Raw genomic sequence first — 19,133 nt, 5'->3', positions numbered from 1 at the left:
AACGACCAGCCACCCAGCAAGCCTAGGTTGCAGAAGGGACTGCATCTGACACCAGGCTTACATGCTTGGAAGTTGTCTGTTCCACCAGTTCTCAGAGCACTTGAACATCAGCATCATTAGGAGTTTTAAAGAATATGAACACCCAGGTCCCACCACCAAAGAGTCAGATTCAATTGGTCTAAGGAGATTCTTCATCTTTAGTGTGACTCAGAATGACCTAGAGGGCTTTGTAAACACATTGCTGGGCCCCTTCTCCAGAAGTTCTGAGTTCAGGCCTGAAAATGAGCATTTCGGGTGAATCTGTCTTTCAGGTGACTGTATTTCAGGTGGTGCTGCTGCTGCTGGTCTGTGAGCCACACTTTGGGTACTACTTGAATTGGGTAGAAATAGGAGTGCCCTGCTAGGCTAACAAACTAAATCCATCATCTCTGAATGACGATCAGTTATATTGGTTAGTTCCTGAGTGACCCACTTTCTTTCTGTAAAGAGATATTAAATCACTGTCAAAATCACTCCCAGGCCTATATCAGTTATTCTTTCCCAAATCTCTGGACAGTTTTATCCACATTGAGATAATGGGTCCCTCCTGGATAACAGCATATTGTCCTGCTGCCATTTGTTCATTAAAAATGCAGCACCATGGTTAGCCCTGCAAGCTGGCCACCTGTGTGTCTGCCAATTCTTTCCTTTTAGGTCCATAGAATATTTTTTTCCTACTTCAATTGCCTACTCACTGCTCAGATTTAATTAATATATAGATGAGTTATGTTTACCCCTCAACTAATCCTGCATTTAGACCGTGACCCCAGAGAAGTACAAAATATCTCTTTGTTAGCAAGAAAAAGAAAGAACATTGAGAGATCAGGTGAGCGTTTTCCATCACTTGATTTTCGTCTGGTTTTGGCTTACCTGGTGTTGCCTTGCACAGCTGTATTCAATCGGTGCCCGAAGCCAGGAGATGCTCTGCTCACCCCTTCTTCTCCATAAGAGGTGCTCTTCACTCAAGTCTTCCATTTTCAAGTAAACGCTCAATAGGCCAGTCCCTGCTCCATACATGTGGTAGAAAAACGTCAAACAGTGTTTTCCGGCAACCCCTCGCAGAGGCATGGAAAAGAGCTGTGCTTTTTGTCCATAAACCATGTTGGAGGCTTCGATGTACATGTAATAGCCTTGAGAGGAATGTAAAAGCAGGGTTCGTTAGAAAGGACTCATATTCTCTTTTTTCACAGTGTCTATGGAAACAAATTAGGGCAAACGGATGACTAGACAATAGTACTGAAAGAGGGTTTTATAGTTTTGGAGAATATGTATAATTCATTATAAATAAATGCTACAAAAATTAGACCATCCAAATAATTCTTTCAATTTAATAATTTATAATTCAGTTTAATATACAAGAGGTGATTAATATACCAGTAGTATGCCATCGACGAGGTGATCAACACATCAAAATTTCTCCTACTAACTTCACGAATGATATTTTGTACCTTTCAGATCCTGGTTTAGGGGATTGACCATAGGTTTTGCAGTCAGGCAGATCTGAGTTCAAGCTTTGGCTCTAATATTTGCCATCTATGCAATCCTGGTTTAATTAATTATTCTCTCTGAACCGATATTCATCACTTTAAAATAAGGGCTACCAATACTTGTCCTACAGAGTTTTGAGAATTAATTAACATGCATAGCATGCCCACATGTGACACATTTCAAGATCAGTTTCCAGTCCTGCCTCTTGCCCTGACATTTTTTGTGTCATTCGTTTATTCTTGAAAATATATTTATATGACATTTAAAAATTGCCTTTCCCTTTCTGTTTTTTATTTTAAAGTTTTCTTCTCTTTCTTATTTTATTTTGCTATTTTCAGGTAAAACAGGATTAGCCTGCATGGAAATTAGGCAGCGTATTCCCAGGCCCCAAACCTGGGAGTTGTCTACCCTCCTCTCCTCTTCTCACTCTCCAATCCAGGTTGTCAGGAATTGCCATTGAATCTTCTTTCAAAATATCTCCAGAATCCAGTCACTTCTTTTCTCCCTATCTCCATTGCTTCTACCCTTGTCCACGTCACTGTCTTTTCTCACTTAGATTAATGCAGTAGCTTTCCAACTAGTGTTTCGGCTTCTACTCTACAACTAACCTTTGTACAACCACAGTGATCCTTCTAAAATGAAAGCTAATGTTTAGCACTCCTCTTTTCAAAACCTTTGACTGGTTTAGCATTTTTCTCAGTGTCAAAGCTGCAGTCCTTACAATTGCTTTAAGGCTCTATATAATCTCCCTCCCATTCTCTTACTTCTCTGACTTCTACTTCTTCCTTCTCCTATTACCTTTCTCTTTACTCATTCTATGCTAGTTCTGGAATATGGTAAGTATGCTGCCACCTCAAGGGCTTTGCACAGGCTGATCCTTCTTCCCCCCCACATTCTCAGGTCTCACTGTTTCACCTCCTTCAGGTCTTTGCTCATACGTCACCTTTTTTGTTATGTCTATACTATTTCACATTGTAATTCACCTCTTGGGCACCTTTGCCTTCCACATGCAATTTTATTATGTTGCCCATAATATTTAATTAGCTGTTAATATGCTATATAATTTTCTTATTTATTATGTGTGTGGTGGTTTAGAGCTGTGGATATCCCAGAAAAACATAATCTTAAATTTAATCTGTTCTTGTGGGTGTGAGCGCATTATAAGTAGTATCTTGTGATTAGACTACTTAGAATGAGGTGTGATGCACCTCATTCAGGATGGGTCCTAATCCTCTTACTGGAATCTTTTATAAATGGGATGAATACAGAGAGACAGAAAGTCATGAAAGTAAGAAGCTGAAATCAAGAAAACCCGAAGAGAAGGAAGAAGCCAGCAGACACCGCCATGTGCCTTTCCATGTGGCAGAGGAACCAAGGATTGCCAGCAGCTAGTCTTCAGGAAGAAAGCATCACCTTGATGATGCCTTGATTTGGACATTTTCAGAGCCTCAAACTGTAGACTAACAAATTCCCATTGTTGAAGCCAATACATTTCATGGTGTCTGCTTTCAGCAGCCTAGGAAACTAAAACATTGTGCTTCTCTCCTTTTCTCCTATAGAATGTTCAAGGGTGGAGATTTTTCCTTGTCTAGTTCACTGCTATTTTCCCAGTTCCTAGAACAGAGTACGGTACATAGTAGTTGGCCAATAAATATTTGTTGAATGCATGCAGGCATTCTCTTCCATACCTCCAAAGCACAAACCAGCTTGACCATTTCCAGAGCACATGGCTCCACCCAGGCCACTCCAATTCTGTGAGGTTCTTGGGCAATGAGATACACACTTGACTAGGAAGACCCAAGGCAAAACTAGAACAAACCCAGGTTTTGATAAAATTAAAATCTTATCAAAGCAAATAGTTCTCAAACTAGGTCCACATCATTCGATGTATTTTTTAAGTGGACTTTTTCATAAGATATTCCTTATACTTTGTTACCCTTCATGCTTTTACTGATAAGAAAACTGTTACACCAGAAACACTGGGGTTTCTGCACATTCGGCAATGAAAGGAACCCTTTATTGTACTTTCTTTTATTTAATATTATCCTATTTCTGAAATGACGATAATTGTGCATTCCAAGTGATAACCAGTATGAATCCTGGCCAGAATTAGTATGTGGCCCTGGAAGAAGAGAAAACCCTCAATCACCTCCAGGATAATTCAGCCTAATTTTTTCTCTTACTATGTGCTAGTTCATTTAGCCTAGAAAGGGTGAAGCATTGGTTGACAGGCTCTTCCTGATGGGGCGGTGCTCTGATTAAACTAGTGATGGCCTGCATGACCTCCTCCACCCCACCGCCTTGTTCTTTGGACCACACATCCCTCCCCGGATGTGACTCCTGAAGATTACTGTGCCTTCAGCTCATGCACCTTTGAGTTCCAGGATTCAGGTTGAAGCTATTACCTAAGGCTTCTAATTCCAGAGATGTTTGTGTTTAGCACTGTGAAATGTGGAAGAAAATCTCCTAAGCTATTTGACCTACATAACTGTAATGTTTTAGAAGAGAGGAATAACATCCTGGGGAAGGTGAGTACAATTGTGCTCACGAGTCTACTTTTCATGAATAATTTTGGCCTTTCCCAAAATCCTTCAGGATACGATCTTTAGTTTAAGCACAGACACACACACACACATTCCTAAGGCAATACGAATCTAGCCTTACATCTACAGATACCTAAAATCAATTTTAGTGACTTTGTCAAGGGATCAGAAATTGCCCTTCTGGTGTACAGACCAATTATTCCTCATTTCTAAATATGTTTTTTTTCCCCCTTGATTGGTATGTTACACTTACTTGCCCCAGAAAAAAATCAGAGCTTCATGGAGAGCTGGCTCTGCCTGACATGTATTTGGAAAGCAGAGAAAAGCCCCTTGTACTGTCAAGCTTTGCAACATTACAGCTCTGTCTATCTCAGCAAACAAAAGCTCTGGATTTGAGCCAGGAAGCCCCTGCAGTGAAACCCCAGACCCTCTCATGTGTTCCTGCACATGAAGGATTCCAGTCTGTGGAAAGGATTATGAACTGGAGAAAACAAATTACTTTCCCTCTGTGGGTCATTGTTTAACATTGAAGACGGGGGACAGGGCCCCATCTGTTCTTTGCACAGCAACTGTGATGTGTGGAGACCCACAGCATTTTCATGATTTTGAACTGTGGAGCAGCCGTCCCTCCTGCCTCATGATCCCCTTTCAACCAGGGCTGGGAAGTAGCTGACTGGCCTGGGCAGGGATTTGAGCTGTGTTCATTAAGCTAGAAGAGGGTCCTTTACAATCAGGGGAAACAAGATCAATGTTTTGGGAAGTATTACTAAATGGGTCTCTCTAAAAATGCTTTTTGCTTTCTTTTAAAATGACGTTATAAGGATGGATGCCTCCTCTGTGTAAGTAGAAGCTGACAGTATCAGAGACTTGGGTGAGAAGTCATGGAAAGATTTAAGGACTTTAGTGATTTTATCATCTAGAACTAATTCCTCAGATGGCTACAGTCTGGTTAGGTGGCATTGTTGCATGTCTGAATATCAGCTACCAAGTTTCTTGAAAGACAAGGACTTTAAAGTATAGACTGCTATTAAATTCCAGCTATGAAATAAACACATTAAACATATAGTTCTGATTTTATTTTGTCTAAGAGCAGTTTCATAAATAAATTTCATTATTTAGTATTTTAATATATTGTTGATATTTCTATCACACAAGAAGGAACAGTTCTTAGAAATGAAGAAGACTCAAGGCCCCCAAATCCACTGAATTAGGACAAAATAGTATTTTCAATAAATGGGCATGGGAGAACTGGATATCAATAGCCAAAAGAATGAAAGAGGACCTTTACCTTTCACCCTAAACAAAAATTAACTCAGGGGGTGCAAGGGTAGTTCAGTGGTAGAATTCTCACCTTCCATGTGGGAGACCCAGGTTCAATTCCCAGTCCATTCACTTCCCCCAAAATAAAGAAAAAACAAACAAAACAAATTCAACAAATGGTGCTGCAATAACGGGATACTCATGTGGAAAAATAATGAAATGTGACCCTGCCATACAGCATAGAAAAAAATAATTAACTCAAAGTGGATCAAACATCTGAATATAAGAACCAGTACCATAAAGCTTCTAGAAGAAAATGTAGGGAAACATCTTCAAGACCTAGTAACAGGAGTTACCTTTGCAAACCTTATGCCCAAAGCATAAGCAACAAAAGAAAAAAAATAGATAAATGGGAACTCCTCAAAATCAAATGCTTCTGTACCTCAAAAGACTGTCCAAAGGGTGAAGAAACAGCCAGCTCAGTGGGAGAAAATATTTGGAAATCACACATTGGATAAAGGTTTGGTATCCTGAATACATGGAGAAATCATACAACACAACAAAAGAGCAAACAACCCAGTTATAAAATGGGCTAAAGATATGAATAGGCATATTTCTGAAGAGAAATACAGATGGCTAAAAAACACATGAAGAGATGCCCATTTTCATTAGCTATAAGGGAAATGCAGATCAAGACTTTAATGAGATACCACTTCATACCTATAAGAATGGCTATTATTAAACAAACAGGAAACTACAAATATCAGAGAGGATGTGGATAAATTGGGACAGCTATGCACTGCTGGTGGGAATGTATAATGGTACAGCTGTGTGCTGGTTTGAATCTATGGTGGACCCCAGAAAAGCCATGTCCTTTAATTCTCATTCAATATTGCTGGGTGGGAGTTTTTTATTATCCATGGAGATGTGACTCATCCAATTGTGGGTGGTAACTTTTGATTAGATGATTTCCATGGAAGTGTGACTCTACCCATTCAAGGTGGGGTTGCTTACTGGAGCCTTTGGAAAGAACCACAGAGCCCACACAGCCAGAGACCTTTGGAGATGAAGAAGGAAAATGGCCCCAGAGGAGCTTCATGAAAAAAGAAGCCTGCAGAGAAAGCTAGCAGATGCCACCATATTCACCATGTGCCTTTCTAGGTGAGAATGAACATCATCGGTCTTCTTGATTCAAGGTATCTTTCCCTGGATACCTTAGATTGGACATTTCTATAGCCTTGCTTTGGTTGGGACAAAACTTAAGCCTTAGAACTGTGGAACTGCAACTTCATAAATTCTCCCATTTAAAAGGCATTCTGTTTCTGGTATATTGCATTCGGCAACTAGCAAACTAAAACAAGCCGCTACGGAAGAGAGTTTGGCAGTTCCTTGGGAAACTGAATATGGAGTTGCCCTATGAGCTGGCAATACCACTACTTTCCAGAACAGCTAAAAGTAGTGGCACAAACAGACGTTTGCACACTGATGTACATAGCAGCATTATTCACAATCGCCAAAAGATGAAAACAATCCAAGCACCTATCAACAGACAACTGGATAAACAAAATGTGGCATAAACATATGATGGAATATTATGCAGCAGTAAGATGAAATGATGTCCTGAAATACATGACAAGATGGATGAGCCTTGAGGACATAATGCTGAGTGAAATAAGCCAGACACAAAAGGACAGATACTGTATGATACCACTTTTATGACCATAGTAAAGGTAAAATCAGAGGCTTACAATACAGAATATAGACATACACTAAAGGTAGAGATGGGTGAATGGTTAGCTAATGAGGGTGAACTTAAATGTAAAGGAATAGATAGAAGTGAAGGTGATTCATTAGCGGATTTATAAGTAATATTACCATATTGAAGGTAATATTGATGAACATGATAGAAAGGGTGTTCTAGTTTGCTAGCTGCCAGAATGCAATATACCAGAAATGGAACTGCTTTTCAAAAGGGGACTTTAATAAGTTGCTAGTTTATAGTTGCTAGTTTACAGTTCCAAGGCCAAGAAAATGTCCCAATTAAAACAAGTCTACAGAAATGTCCAATTTAAGGCAAAAGATACCTTTCCCTGGAAAGGCCAACGACGTTCAACATTTCTCTCTCAGCTAGAAGGGCACGTGGTGAATATGGCAGCATCTGCTGGCTTTCTCGTGGCTCTACCAAAAAGGGACTCTCTCCAAAATGTTTCCTCTTTTAAAGGATTCCAGTAAGCAACTCCACCTTCAGTGGGTGGAGACACACCTCCATGGAAATCATCTAATCAAAAGTTACCACCCACAATTGGGTGGGTCACATCTTCATGGAAACAATCGAAATGCTCCCACCCAGCAATACTGAATGAGGATGAAAGGGCATGGCTTTTCTGGGGTCCACCACAGATTTAGACCGGCATAAAGGGGTTGCACAAACCCACATGTCCCACTGATTAACACCACAAACATAAATAAGTTCTTGCATGAACTACTGCAAAGGCATAAACCTTATACAAAGAGTATATAAGTTCAGAGGATAGGGAGAAAACTGCTAATGCATGCTATGGGCTATATTTAACAGGAAAACATCAACAGTACCACAGCAATACCAGGGGTAAATAATGAGGGGAGGGACAAAAGTCAAGGGGAGGTTTGGATTTTCTATTTGGTGAGGGGGTGTTTATTGGTTATCTTTCTCCTGGGAACAATGAAATTATTTAAAATTGAGAGTGTTGATAGACTGTGGACTTTGGGCATTATACATGATGCCCAATGAATGGAGGGAGCTAAAGGATGCACTGACTGACAGGTAGGTTGGCAAACAATGGTGTGGACATATGATCAAATATTGTGCTGATGCAAAAAGGAAAGAAGAGGTGAGGCACACAACATTGTGAATGAACCTGTGGGACACTTGGGAGGCAAAATAAGCCAGAAAAAAAGCACAAATAGGTATGGTCTTATTTAGAAAACATTTATAAGAAAACAGGGACCTTAAATTGTAAGCTTTTCTAGCAAACTAGAAAAGTCTCTAAGGCATTTTACAGTGAAAGGCAGCAGAAATTTAAATTTTAATAGTTTCTCATGACTACCCCCCACTGAAGAACAGAACACTATGCAATAACATAATCTCAAACACAGCAAGACCTTGTCTAGAACAGCCAGGGAATAGCAACAAAAGATCACAGTTGAAGGAGGCCTGAGACACAAAAATCTTATCCACAATTTTATGATTGGTTGGTCTGTAGTATGTAAGAACAAATGCCTTCAAATTTTGAGTACAATAATCATATTTTTAAATAAATGATACTAAAAAGTGAAATACTAGAGACCTCAACTTCTGACTATGTTGGAGTAACTTGCAGCAGACCTATATTGCTGTTGAAAAAACTGAGAAAGAATAGATTAATTTTTTTAAGACACCTGTTTTGAAGTTATTTGAGTGCTTTCTAAGCAGCAAGGTCTTGAAGGGTTAAGATTGCAGAGAAAAGGGAAATTCAACACTCTTCAATCTGCTTCCCCTTTGGGGCATTTGCCTATTCTGCTTAGAAGCTAAACAGAGAGCAGAGAAGCCATCAGATCTCACTGGGTCAGAGAGATAATAGCTGGGATTCAAGGCAGTCAAAGTAGCTAGGACCTGAGAACGAAGGCTGTGAGAAAGGAAGGTACAGAAAGTGAGTCCAACACTTGGCGATTTTCTCTTGAGTCATTTGCCAAATTCTTAAGCTGCAGAGGTCACGAGGCCAAGAAACTAAGTATAAGACAAACTGGAGTTTTCAGTGTCTCACCATAGCAATTTATGACATACCAAGAAGGAGGGCCCCTAATAAAGCACCTAGAATTTTCCCTAGGTGTAGGAGAGAGCCAGCAAAACAGAGACTGCAACACTGTCTCAAGTTAGCTCAGTTCTGACTGGACTAAGGTAATGTGCCTCACTCTAGTTGTCTATTTGAGAATAGGGTGAATCCTCTCTGGAGGAAAATATCATCACACAAAGGTTCTATAATTTTTCATTTACAATGTATAGCATTCAATCAAAATTATTATATCTATCAGGAAATAGGATTAAAGAGGGAGTAAAGCAGACAACAGAAAGAGAACCATAGGTGACTCAGTATGCAGTTATTACACAAGGTCCATAAAATATCTATGCTTAATAATTTAATCATATGAACATTAATATGAATTTGAACATTTAATATATGTGCAAGAATATTGATTATAAGATGAAAACTTTCACCAGATAAATCAAATCTATTTAAAAGCAAAAATTGGGGGATGGAGTAAGGACCTCTGAAAATCTGCTATTCCATAAAAGCAATGAGAACAGGAGCAAAAATTATCAAAATCAACTTTTTCAAAACTTGGGAAATTAATTAAAGACTTACAACAATCTGAGAATGCTTATTCAAGAAAAATAGTAAGCTCTGTGGCATTTAACTTGCTCTAATTCCATGCCCATCTCTCCTACTACAAAGTTGACTCAAAAACCAAGAGCCCCCCAACTAAGAGCTCTATGAAAACCAGTAACAAAGTATTCTCTGGAAGGGGAACAGGTTCAAAGCCCTCCAAAAGATCCATCCCCAGAGAACTATCATTATTTCACTTGTCATTCAGCTTACTGAAAAAGCTCCATTTTCAGGATTTGTCTTTATTTAACCTGACCAAGGTGAAACTGACTCTGTGTGAATAGTTCTATTCCTGAGTCAATTGTCTGTAACAATTAGTTGTAACTGTTTAACACTGGAATCATCTGAAGCGGCAATCACAGTTGAGACTAACTAAAGGCTGACCAAAAAACTTAAAAGCAAAATATTGGAGGGCAGTGCGACAGTGACTCAGCGGCAGAATTCTCACCTGCCATGCCAGAGACCTGGGTTCGATTCCCTGGGCTTGGCCATGTTAAAAAAAAAAATACACACACACACAGAATGGAATACTGTAGGGGCATTCAAAAGCTCCAACATATTCTTGGGAATCTGGAAAGGCTATGCATACGTACAGAGCTGTGTACATACTCAGGAAAGACTTGAGAAGATCCTAATCTCTCATCTCTGGCTGACTGTGAGTCTCTGCAGAGTAAGTAGTGAAGGCTAAGGCGGGGTTGTAAACTACCTGCCAGCAGCACATTGAAAACATGCCCCAAGTTTCATGGGCATGGACTGAGAGACATACTGGGCGAGGTATTTAAGGAAAATCTCTCTCCAATTATTAGTTGACTGTTAAGCACACTGAGAAGAGTCTTAAGTGATTGTGCAAGGCCGAGAATATTGACTTTACAGAACTAGTCCAGGAAAGTCACTAAATAAACAACAATGAGCAACAGCAACAAAATCTGTGGATGGGGGAAATCTGATTTCCAGAGCCACCACATTATATTATTTAAAATAAAAATTACAAGACACACAAAGGAAAAGGAAAGTAAAAAAATCAGTCAATAGAAATGGTCCTTGAAGAAATCCAGACATTGGACTTACTAGACAAAGACACTCAATCAACAATTATAAATATGTTCAAAGGACTAAAATAAATCATATCTAAAGAATTAAAGGAAAGTATAAGGATAATGCCTCATCAAATTGAGAATATCATTAAAAAGATAGAGTGTAAAAAAAAGAACAAGTTGAAAATTCTAGATTTAAAAAATACAAATGAAATAAAAAATTCACTAGAGGGCTCCAGCAGCACATTTGAGTTAGCAGAGAAAAGAATCATTAAACTTGAAGATAGGTCAATTGAGATTATTCAATCTAAAGAACAGAAAGAAAAAAGAAAGAAGGAAAATGAACAGAGCCTCAGAGACCCATGCAACACTATCAAGTGTATCAATATATGCATAATGGGAGTTTCATGAGGAGAGGAAAGAGATAAAGGTGCAGAAAGAATATTTGAAGAAATAATGGCCAAAACCTTTTCAAACTTGCTTAAAAACATTAATCTACACAACCAAGTAGCTAAATGAACTCTAAGTAGATCAACTCAAAGAGATTCACACTTAGAAACATCATTGTTAGCTGTTTGAAGACAAAGACAAATAACTAATCTTGAAAGCAGCAAGAAAAAAGAGACTCATCAAGTAAAAGTGATCCTCCACAAGATTGACAAAGGACTTCTAAAAATTTATAGAGGCCAGAAGGCAGTCAGATGACATATTCAAAGCACTGAAAGAAAACCAAGAATTCTATATTCAGCAAAATAATCTTTCAAAAATGAAGGAGAGTTGAAGACATTCCCAGACAAATAAAAACTGAAAGCATCACCATCAGACCCACCCATGAGGAATACTAAAGGGAATCCTCCAGGTTGAAATGAAAGGATACTAGTCAGTAACTCAAATACACATAAAGAAATAAAAAAACAACGGCAAAGATAGGAAAATACAAAAAACAGTATAAATGTATTTTTGTTTATAACTCTTTTCTCTTATTTTATTTAAAAGACAACTTCATAAAGCAATAATTATACAACTGTCTAGAGACATAATGCATCTGTATGACAATAATGGTACAAAGAAGAGAGAAGGGAACAAAGCAAAGTTTTTGTATATTATTGACATTAAGCTAGTTTTAATCTGAACTAGATTGTTTTAAATTCAGTAGTTAATTGCAACCCCCAAGGCAACCACTACAAGAAAAATATAATAAAATAAACAAGAGAATTAAAATGGTATAAGAGAAAATAATTATTGAACACAACAAAAGGCGGTAGGGGGAATAAAGGAACAAAAAACACACAAGACCTACAGAAAACAAATGGCAGACATATATTCTACCTTATCAGTATTAGCATTAAGTGCAAATGAACTAAACACTCCAACTGAAAAGCAGAAATTGGTAGAACAGATTTTAATAGTAAAATATGATCCAACTATATCTCCTCTAAGGCACTTTAGATTAAAAAACACAAATAGGTTGAAAGTTAAAGGTTGGAAAAAGATATACCATTCACACAGTACCCCAAATAGAACTCAAGCGATTATAAAAAAACTTACAAAATAGATAGACTTTAAACAATACAATATCACTTTACACACTCAAGGATGACTATAAATAAAAACACTGAAAATCACAGGTGTTGAAGAGGATATGGGTAAACTGGAACCCTCTTACACTGCTGGTGGGATTGTAAAATGGTGCATGTAATTTGGAAAACAGTTTGACAGTTCTTCAAATGGTTAAACCTAGAGTTACCCTATGAACCAAGATTTGTACTTCTAGGTACGTACCCAAGAAAAATGAAAACTTATGTCCACTCAAAATTTATATTTTGCATTATTCGGAATTGCACAAGTTAAAAAGCTCAAACGTCAGGCAACTGATGAATGAATGTGGTATATATATATATACCACATTTTATTTATATATATATATAATGAAATATAATTTTTTTTATTATTAAATAAATAAATATATATTTATATATATATAATGAAATATTATTCAGCCATAAAAAAGAAAGAAGTACTTATACATACTACAGCATGCGTAAACCTTGAAGACATTATGCCCAGAGAAAACAGGCAGATATAAAAGGCCACATATTGTATGATTCCTTTTATATGAAATATCCCAAATAGGCAAAATCACAGAGACAGAAAGTAGATACATGGCTGCCAGGGTCTGAGGAGAGGGGAGATTGGGGAGCCACTGCTAATGTTTGGGGTCATAAAAATTATCTGAAATTATATATGGTGATGGTTGCACAACTTACTTAAAAGCCACGGAATTGTACACTTTAGAAGGGAGAAGTGTATGGTATATTAATTGTATCTCAATAAAGCTATTTAAAAATAAACAAACAAAAATTCTAGAATTGAAAAACAGAATTTTTGAAATTAAGAACTCAATTGATAGGTTTAATAGCACATGACACAATTGTAAAGAGGATTAGTGAACTGAAAAAATTGGTCAAGAGAAAAGATCCGAACTGAAGAATAAAGAGCACAGAGAAAGGAAATACTTTTAAAGAGCATAAAGAATATATGATACATGATGAAAACTTTTAACATACATTAAATTGGGGTCCAGAAGAGAGAAAGAATGGGACAAGAGCAATATCTGACAAGACATAGGTCAAGGATTTTTTGAAAACTGATAAAAGACATCAACCCACAGATTGAAGAATTTTAGCAAACTCCAACCAGGATAACTACAAAGATTTTTTACACACATGCATATCATACTAAAACAGACAACAGTCAAACATGAAGAGAAAATATTAAAAGCATCCAGAGAAAAAAAGGCAGACTTTCAAAGGAACAACTATATGATTGACACCTGAATTCTCAATAGAAATGATGGAAGCAGATGATGACAGGATGACATATCTATATGGCTGATAAAAAATAATTCTCAAACTAGAATTCTATTTCCAGCAAAAAATCCTTCAAATTAAAGGTAAAATAAAGATATTCACAGACAAATAAAAACCCTCAAGAATTCAGGAGCAGCATACTTGCATCAAAAACAAAAGCAAACAGAAAACCAGATGCAGAATAAAAATACTGCAGAAGAAATTAACTCATGGGAGAAACAGACATTCAAAAAGAAATGAAGACATTTGGAACAGCTCATATGTGAATAAATATAAAATAATAACAACTCAGTAATGGCTTCTGGGCTTTAAAATATGAAAAAAACAAATGCTAGACAAACATTAGGATAACCATTAAAAGAATAAGAATATAAAGGAATGTAAATAATAAACAAGCTAATAGAGTGGAAACAAGAATAATAAAAAGTATATATAAATCCAAATATATCAGTAACTACATTAAATATTAATAATTCAAATACATCAGCTAAAAGATAATACTGTCAGACTGGATAAAATATAAAACCCAACTATTACTGCATACAAGAGACACACTTTAAATAAAAACACAGAAAGGCTGAAAGTAAAAGAATGGAGAAAGAAACTTCTCAAACACTAATCAACAGAACTGGTGATTTATATTAATAACAGACAAAGCAGACTTAGAGATAAGAAGCATTAAGAGAGGTGAAGGCGGACACTTTATAAGGATAGAATAAAAGGTTTATCCAGCAGGAATGGATAACATTTATAAATTTGTATATGACTAATAACATAAATTCAAAAAAAATACAAACAACTAACAGAATGTGCTAGTTTGAAAGGCTGTATGTACCCTAGAAAAGCCATGTTTTAATCTTAATCCCATTTTGTAAAGGCAGCCGTTTCTTCTAATCCCTATTCAGTACTGCATGTCTGAAACTATAATTAGGTCATCTCCCTGGGGATGAAATTCAGTCAAGAGTGATTATTAAACTGGATTAGGTGGAGACGTGTCTCCACCCATTTGGGTGGGTCTTGATTAGTTTACTGGAATCCTATAATAGAGGAAACATTTTGGACAATGAGGGAGGTTCTAAGAGAGCAGAACGACATAGCCATGAGAAGCAGAGAGTCCAAGATACTCTATTAGTTCTCTACTTTGTAAAACAAGCATACAATGGATTGGCTTCCCAAAAGGAATTTATTGGCTCACAGTTTTAGAGGCTAGAAGGCTTGCTTCCATCTGGGACCAGTATCTTCTGGCTGGCTACCAATCTTTGGGGTTTCTTGGCTTTTCTGTCACACGGCAGCATCTCTTCCTTTCTCTTTCAGATTCCATTCACTTCCAGTTTCCGGCTGCTTCCCACGGCTTCATTTTCTGTGTCCAATTTTCTTGACTTATAAGGACTTTGGCCATATTGGATTAAGGCCACTTTCAGTTTGGGCACACCTTAACTAATAACGTCTTCAAAGGTCCACTTTACAAATGGGTTCACACCCACAGGGCACAGGACCTGGGACCTGAACATGCCTTTGGTTGGACATTTAATCCAATTCTCAATACCCTTCTAGATCAGACAGCTCCCAATTTACCCAGTAGTTGACTTCAGATGCAGGAAGTGAGGCCAGGCAAGAAGAAAACTGCCTTTTCAAGCTGGAAAGCCAGACAGGATTTCCAGCTTGACGAATAGCTAAATAAATGGTTGTTATCTTGAGCCACTGAATTTTAGGGATGGTTTGTTATGTAGCAAAAGTTACCTGATACCTAAGTAATTCTCAAATCTTATAAAGGAGCTAGATGTGATGATAATCTCCTACATTTTAATGTTGTAGACATGTAAACTAAAAGATTTATAAAGCAGAGACTCTTCATTTCACATACTGCACAGCACTCAGCAATAATTATCCATGGTTTTAGTCTGTTTCTTGTCAAACGGATCTGAATATCAATGTACAGACCATACCTCACAAATCACCTCAACTGAAGGTGGAATTAGGAGATGTAGGTTTGAGCATTGGTTCTTTCCCCAAATTTGCTTCTGTCCACCTTGTCTTTTTCATGGAGAGACTAGAGAAAGGTTGTGAGACTTTTTCCGTAGAGAAATTGCTTTTCATTTTCTAGACCTTTGTGACCACTTAGGTGGATATCAAGTAGAGCATTTAAAGTAAAGCCCACATGCAGGATGACCAAGTAAATTATGACTGTTTTGTATCTAGCCTGGAAAATTATCAGGTAAAGTATACCATTTTGCTTTGGGATCACAGGTTTAAAGTCTTTCAGTGGATACTTATTCTGTTTAGGGTACAAGTCTAAACTCCTTAGCACAGTGAATGGAGCTCTCTGTTATCTAGTTCCCATATGACTGTCTGGTCTCATCTCCAACCACTTTTTTAGCTGGATCTACATCTACAAACTACCACAGATCTTCTCATCCTCATCTGTCTCTTATTCTAGTTGCTGCTACTACTACTACTAGTTGTACTCAGTCTTGTCCAGCTTTACTCCATGCAACCTAGTAGTACTGGGCCTCAGGACCACACCAAGTGCCTGTTCCTCTTGGTTTCTATGCTGAGGCTTCCAGGATTGGTTCTTCGCTGAATTACTGAGCACCTATGTAGATGTAACCCAGAAATGAAGGATGAATGGGTAGAAAATGTCCAATAGGCACATATCTTTGACCATTTGGGGATGAAAGCCTATGGATAAATGCTTCTCCTTATTAGACAATGGTCTTGAGACATATTTCCCAGGTCTTCTCAAGCACATGGATCAAGCAACCAGTAGAATCAAGTAACCACTTGGACACAGCAGTGGCCAAGTCAGAGATGCATTCTTGTATTGGTTCTCCCTTCCTCCCTGCTTTACCGACTTTGCTCCTGAGGACTGTATCCCAAAATATACTATCTTCATCCAAGCTTATATCTTGGACTCCATTTTCTTGGGAAACCAAGCCAAGATAGTATCCTGCATTCCAGACAAGTGAAATTACTTATAGTTCCCAGAAGTTACCATACTCCTTACTCCATACTTTGTACTTGCAAAGTTCCTTCCTCCTGAAATGCTGCCACACTCCCTGTAATTCTTTTCCATAATTCCCACTTGTCCTTTAAAACCCTTTCAAGCAGAGCTAGTAGCTCCCTTCTGTGTTGTTTCATGATCTCTAGAACGTAACCCTCACTCCTTCACTTACTATAATTTTGGTGGCAATTATTTGGTTCATAATTACATAGAGCATAGTGGATTCCCAGAAAATGAAATAAATCAAAATCTTAGGGATCCTGGGTTATATAACATTTATGATGGCTCCAAGTTCTAAGATATTTGAATCTTCTGACAATGATGGCTTTAACAAATAAATGAATGGTTTAAAGGGCCCTTTACTTGATCTTGCTTTAGTTTTCGAATTGCTACATTGTGATCTGAGAGTCATTACATCAGTCCACATATAACTCAAGCCATTCTAGGCTAGGAGAAGAGAAAGACACTCTTTGTGGAGTGTAGGATATACAATAGTTACATGGGCTGCAGTCCTCGAGTTAAACATATAATATTGGTTCACAGACTCTAGAATTAGCTCAGAAATAATTAAGATACTTTCTGTTGGGTGCATTTCTAGGGATATCTAAAAATGCCATTTATTTGTATATATCATTTCCAAGAGAAGTAACCTCTCTCTTGGACGTGAAGGGTGTAAAGTGTTAGATTATACTGCTTTGTGGGGAATTGTACTTTTCACTTGCAAGCTGTCATAGCTGTTCCAGGTTATATGGAGTCTCTCAGTATCCTGCAGGCTGGGAAACTCTGGTGAGGCAGTGTGGACAAAGTATGGCCGGCAGGGGCTGACAGACTTGCCACACACTTCCCCTCTACCAGTTATCACTGGTAGAGAGGAACTCAACCTCTCTCAGCTTTGGTTTCCTTATCTGAAAGATGGGAACTTTCACTTTCTTTTCAGGTTATGGTAAGGATATTAAGCCCCCAACATAGGGCCCATATGTAGTAAATGTTCAATACATGATCACTAGCTATTCTTATTTCTCAAGCAAAACAATTATTAAAGTAATTTAAAGACCAAAAACAAAGCAACTTCAACCCATTGTTATATCTAAGGTACCCTGAGCATAGCATTGCAAAATTTCCTTCCTTATTTGCATTGATGTGCATAGTAATAAAAATATACAACCTGTAAAAGATTTTATTTGGTATAGAAAACTGGAAAATGTCTTGAGAACCTTTAATAATTTGTACTGAAGGAAGTGAAATAAAGAATGGTGAGCAAGGCAGCCTGTGCAAGCAATTTCCTGGGAAAAAATCAGTATTCTCCATGTTGTGCACCTGAGAATTTCACTTGCTATATCAAGTATTCATTCAGGGTAAATATTGAGAACTTCAAGAAGTTTTGCATTACAAGTTTGGCTATGAAGTTTCACCTTAACCAGATGAAACTCCTTTCTACATTTTCAGAGACAAAGCAAATGCAATCAGATCATTTTCTTTAAGCAAGGCCACATGCAGTTATCTAACAAATGCCCCCCAGAACCCAGGAATAATGTACATAAAGGAGCAAAATTATGAGTAATTTAGTATCTACCTATGTCTTTTTGTTATATTTTCATAGATTTTGTGTATACGGGGAAAAGCTGGAACATGTTCTGCAAATCAAACAAGCTTAGACATTAAAGTTATTTCAGCATAAAGATGTAAGGAACAATAAGTGTTTACTCCACTCCTTCAATGTTCTGCAGGCTGCTCTAAATCCCGGGAGGAAGTCCAAAACCAACCTCTCAAGTTGTTTATAGTCCACTTGGGAAGATAAGATATAAACATGGGAAGGTTAAGTAACTATGACCAGACTTGCACAGGAGTGACAGAGACAGCAGAGTAGCCACTGCCACTAGTGATAAGAAAGCCAAGGAAGGGGAGGTCATGGAAATAAGGGAGTGAGGAGAAGGGAATATTTTTATTGAGCTTCTATTTCCTACAAGCACTGTAAGAGTGGCTTTTAAAATAATATCATTAGAATTACTGGCTACTCAAGCCATTGATCTTGAGGCTTACTCTCATGAAGCTTATGTAAGTAGCACAGGTAGCATACCTACCTATAGGTATGCCTAAGAGTTACTTCTGGAGGACCTCTTTTGTTGCTCAGATGTGGCCTCTCTCTCTCTAAGCCCAACTCTGCAAGTGAAATTATTGCCCTCCCCACTCCGTGGAACAGGACACCCAGGGGTGAAAATCTCCCTAGCGGTGTGGGAGATGACTCCCAGGGATGAGTACGGCCCTGACACCGAGGGATAAACAATTCCATCCTGACCAAAAGGGGGAAAAGAAGTGTAACTAGTCAAGTATCAGTGGTTGAGAGAGTTCAAATAGAGTTGAGAGGCTACTCTGGAGGTCACTCTTAGGCAAGCTTCAATTAGACATTGCTATCTATCATAACCTATGAACCCCCAATCAAAACTATTCCAGCCAATCCAAAAGAACACCTAGGGCAATATATAAGATTCTACAAA

At 37.9% G+C, this 19,133-nt stretch overlaps 1 protein-coding gene across 2 annotated transcripts in view; it reads right to left on the bottom strand.

The window, feature by feature from the left end:
- MAMDC2 (MAM domain containing 2) overlaps positions 1 to 19,133 on the bottom strand; it is a 181,263-nt gene that overhangs the window by 10,027 nt on the left and 152,103 nt on the right. The window contains exon 12 of one of the 2 annotated variants that reach the window (XM_077148409.1): positions 910 to 1,169. In XM_077148409.1, coding sequence (XP_077004524.1) covers positions 910 to 1,169 — 260 coding nt within the window. Of the gene's footprint in view, positions 1 to 909; positions 1,170 to 19,133 lie in introns of those variants that run through there. The other variant, XM_077148410.1, reaches the window with a different exon arrangement.

This window comes from Tamandua tetradactyla, chromosome 2 (assembly GCF_023851605.1).
Source record: "Tamandua tetradactyla isolate mTamTet1 chromosome 2, mTamTet1.pri, whole genome shotgun sequence".
Taxonomy (NCBI): Eukaryota; Metazoa; Chordata; class Mammalia; order Pilosa; family Myrmecophagidae; genus Tamandua; species Tamandua tetradactyla.
The sequence above is the reverse complement of the archived record's forward strand: the minus strand, read 5'-3'. Positions and strand labels throughout refer to the sequence as shown.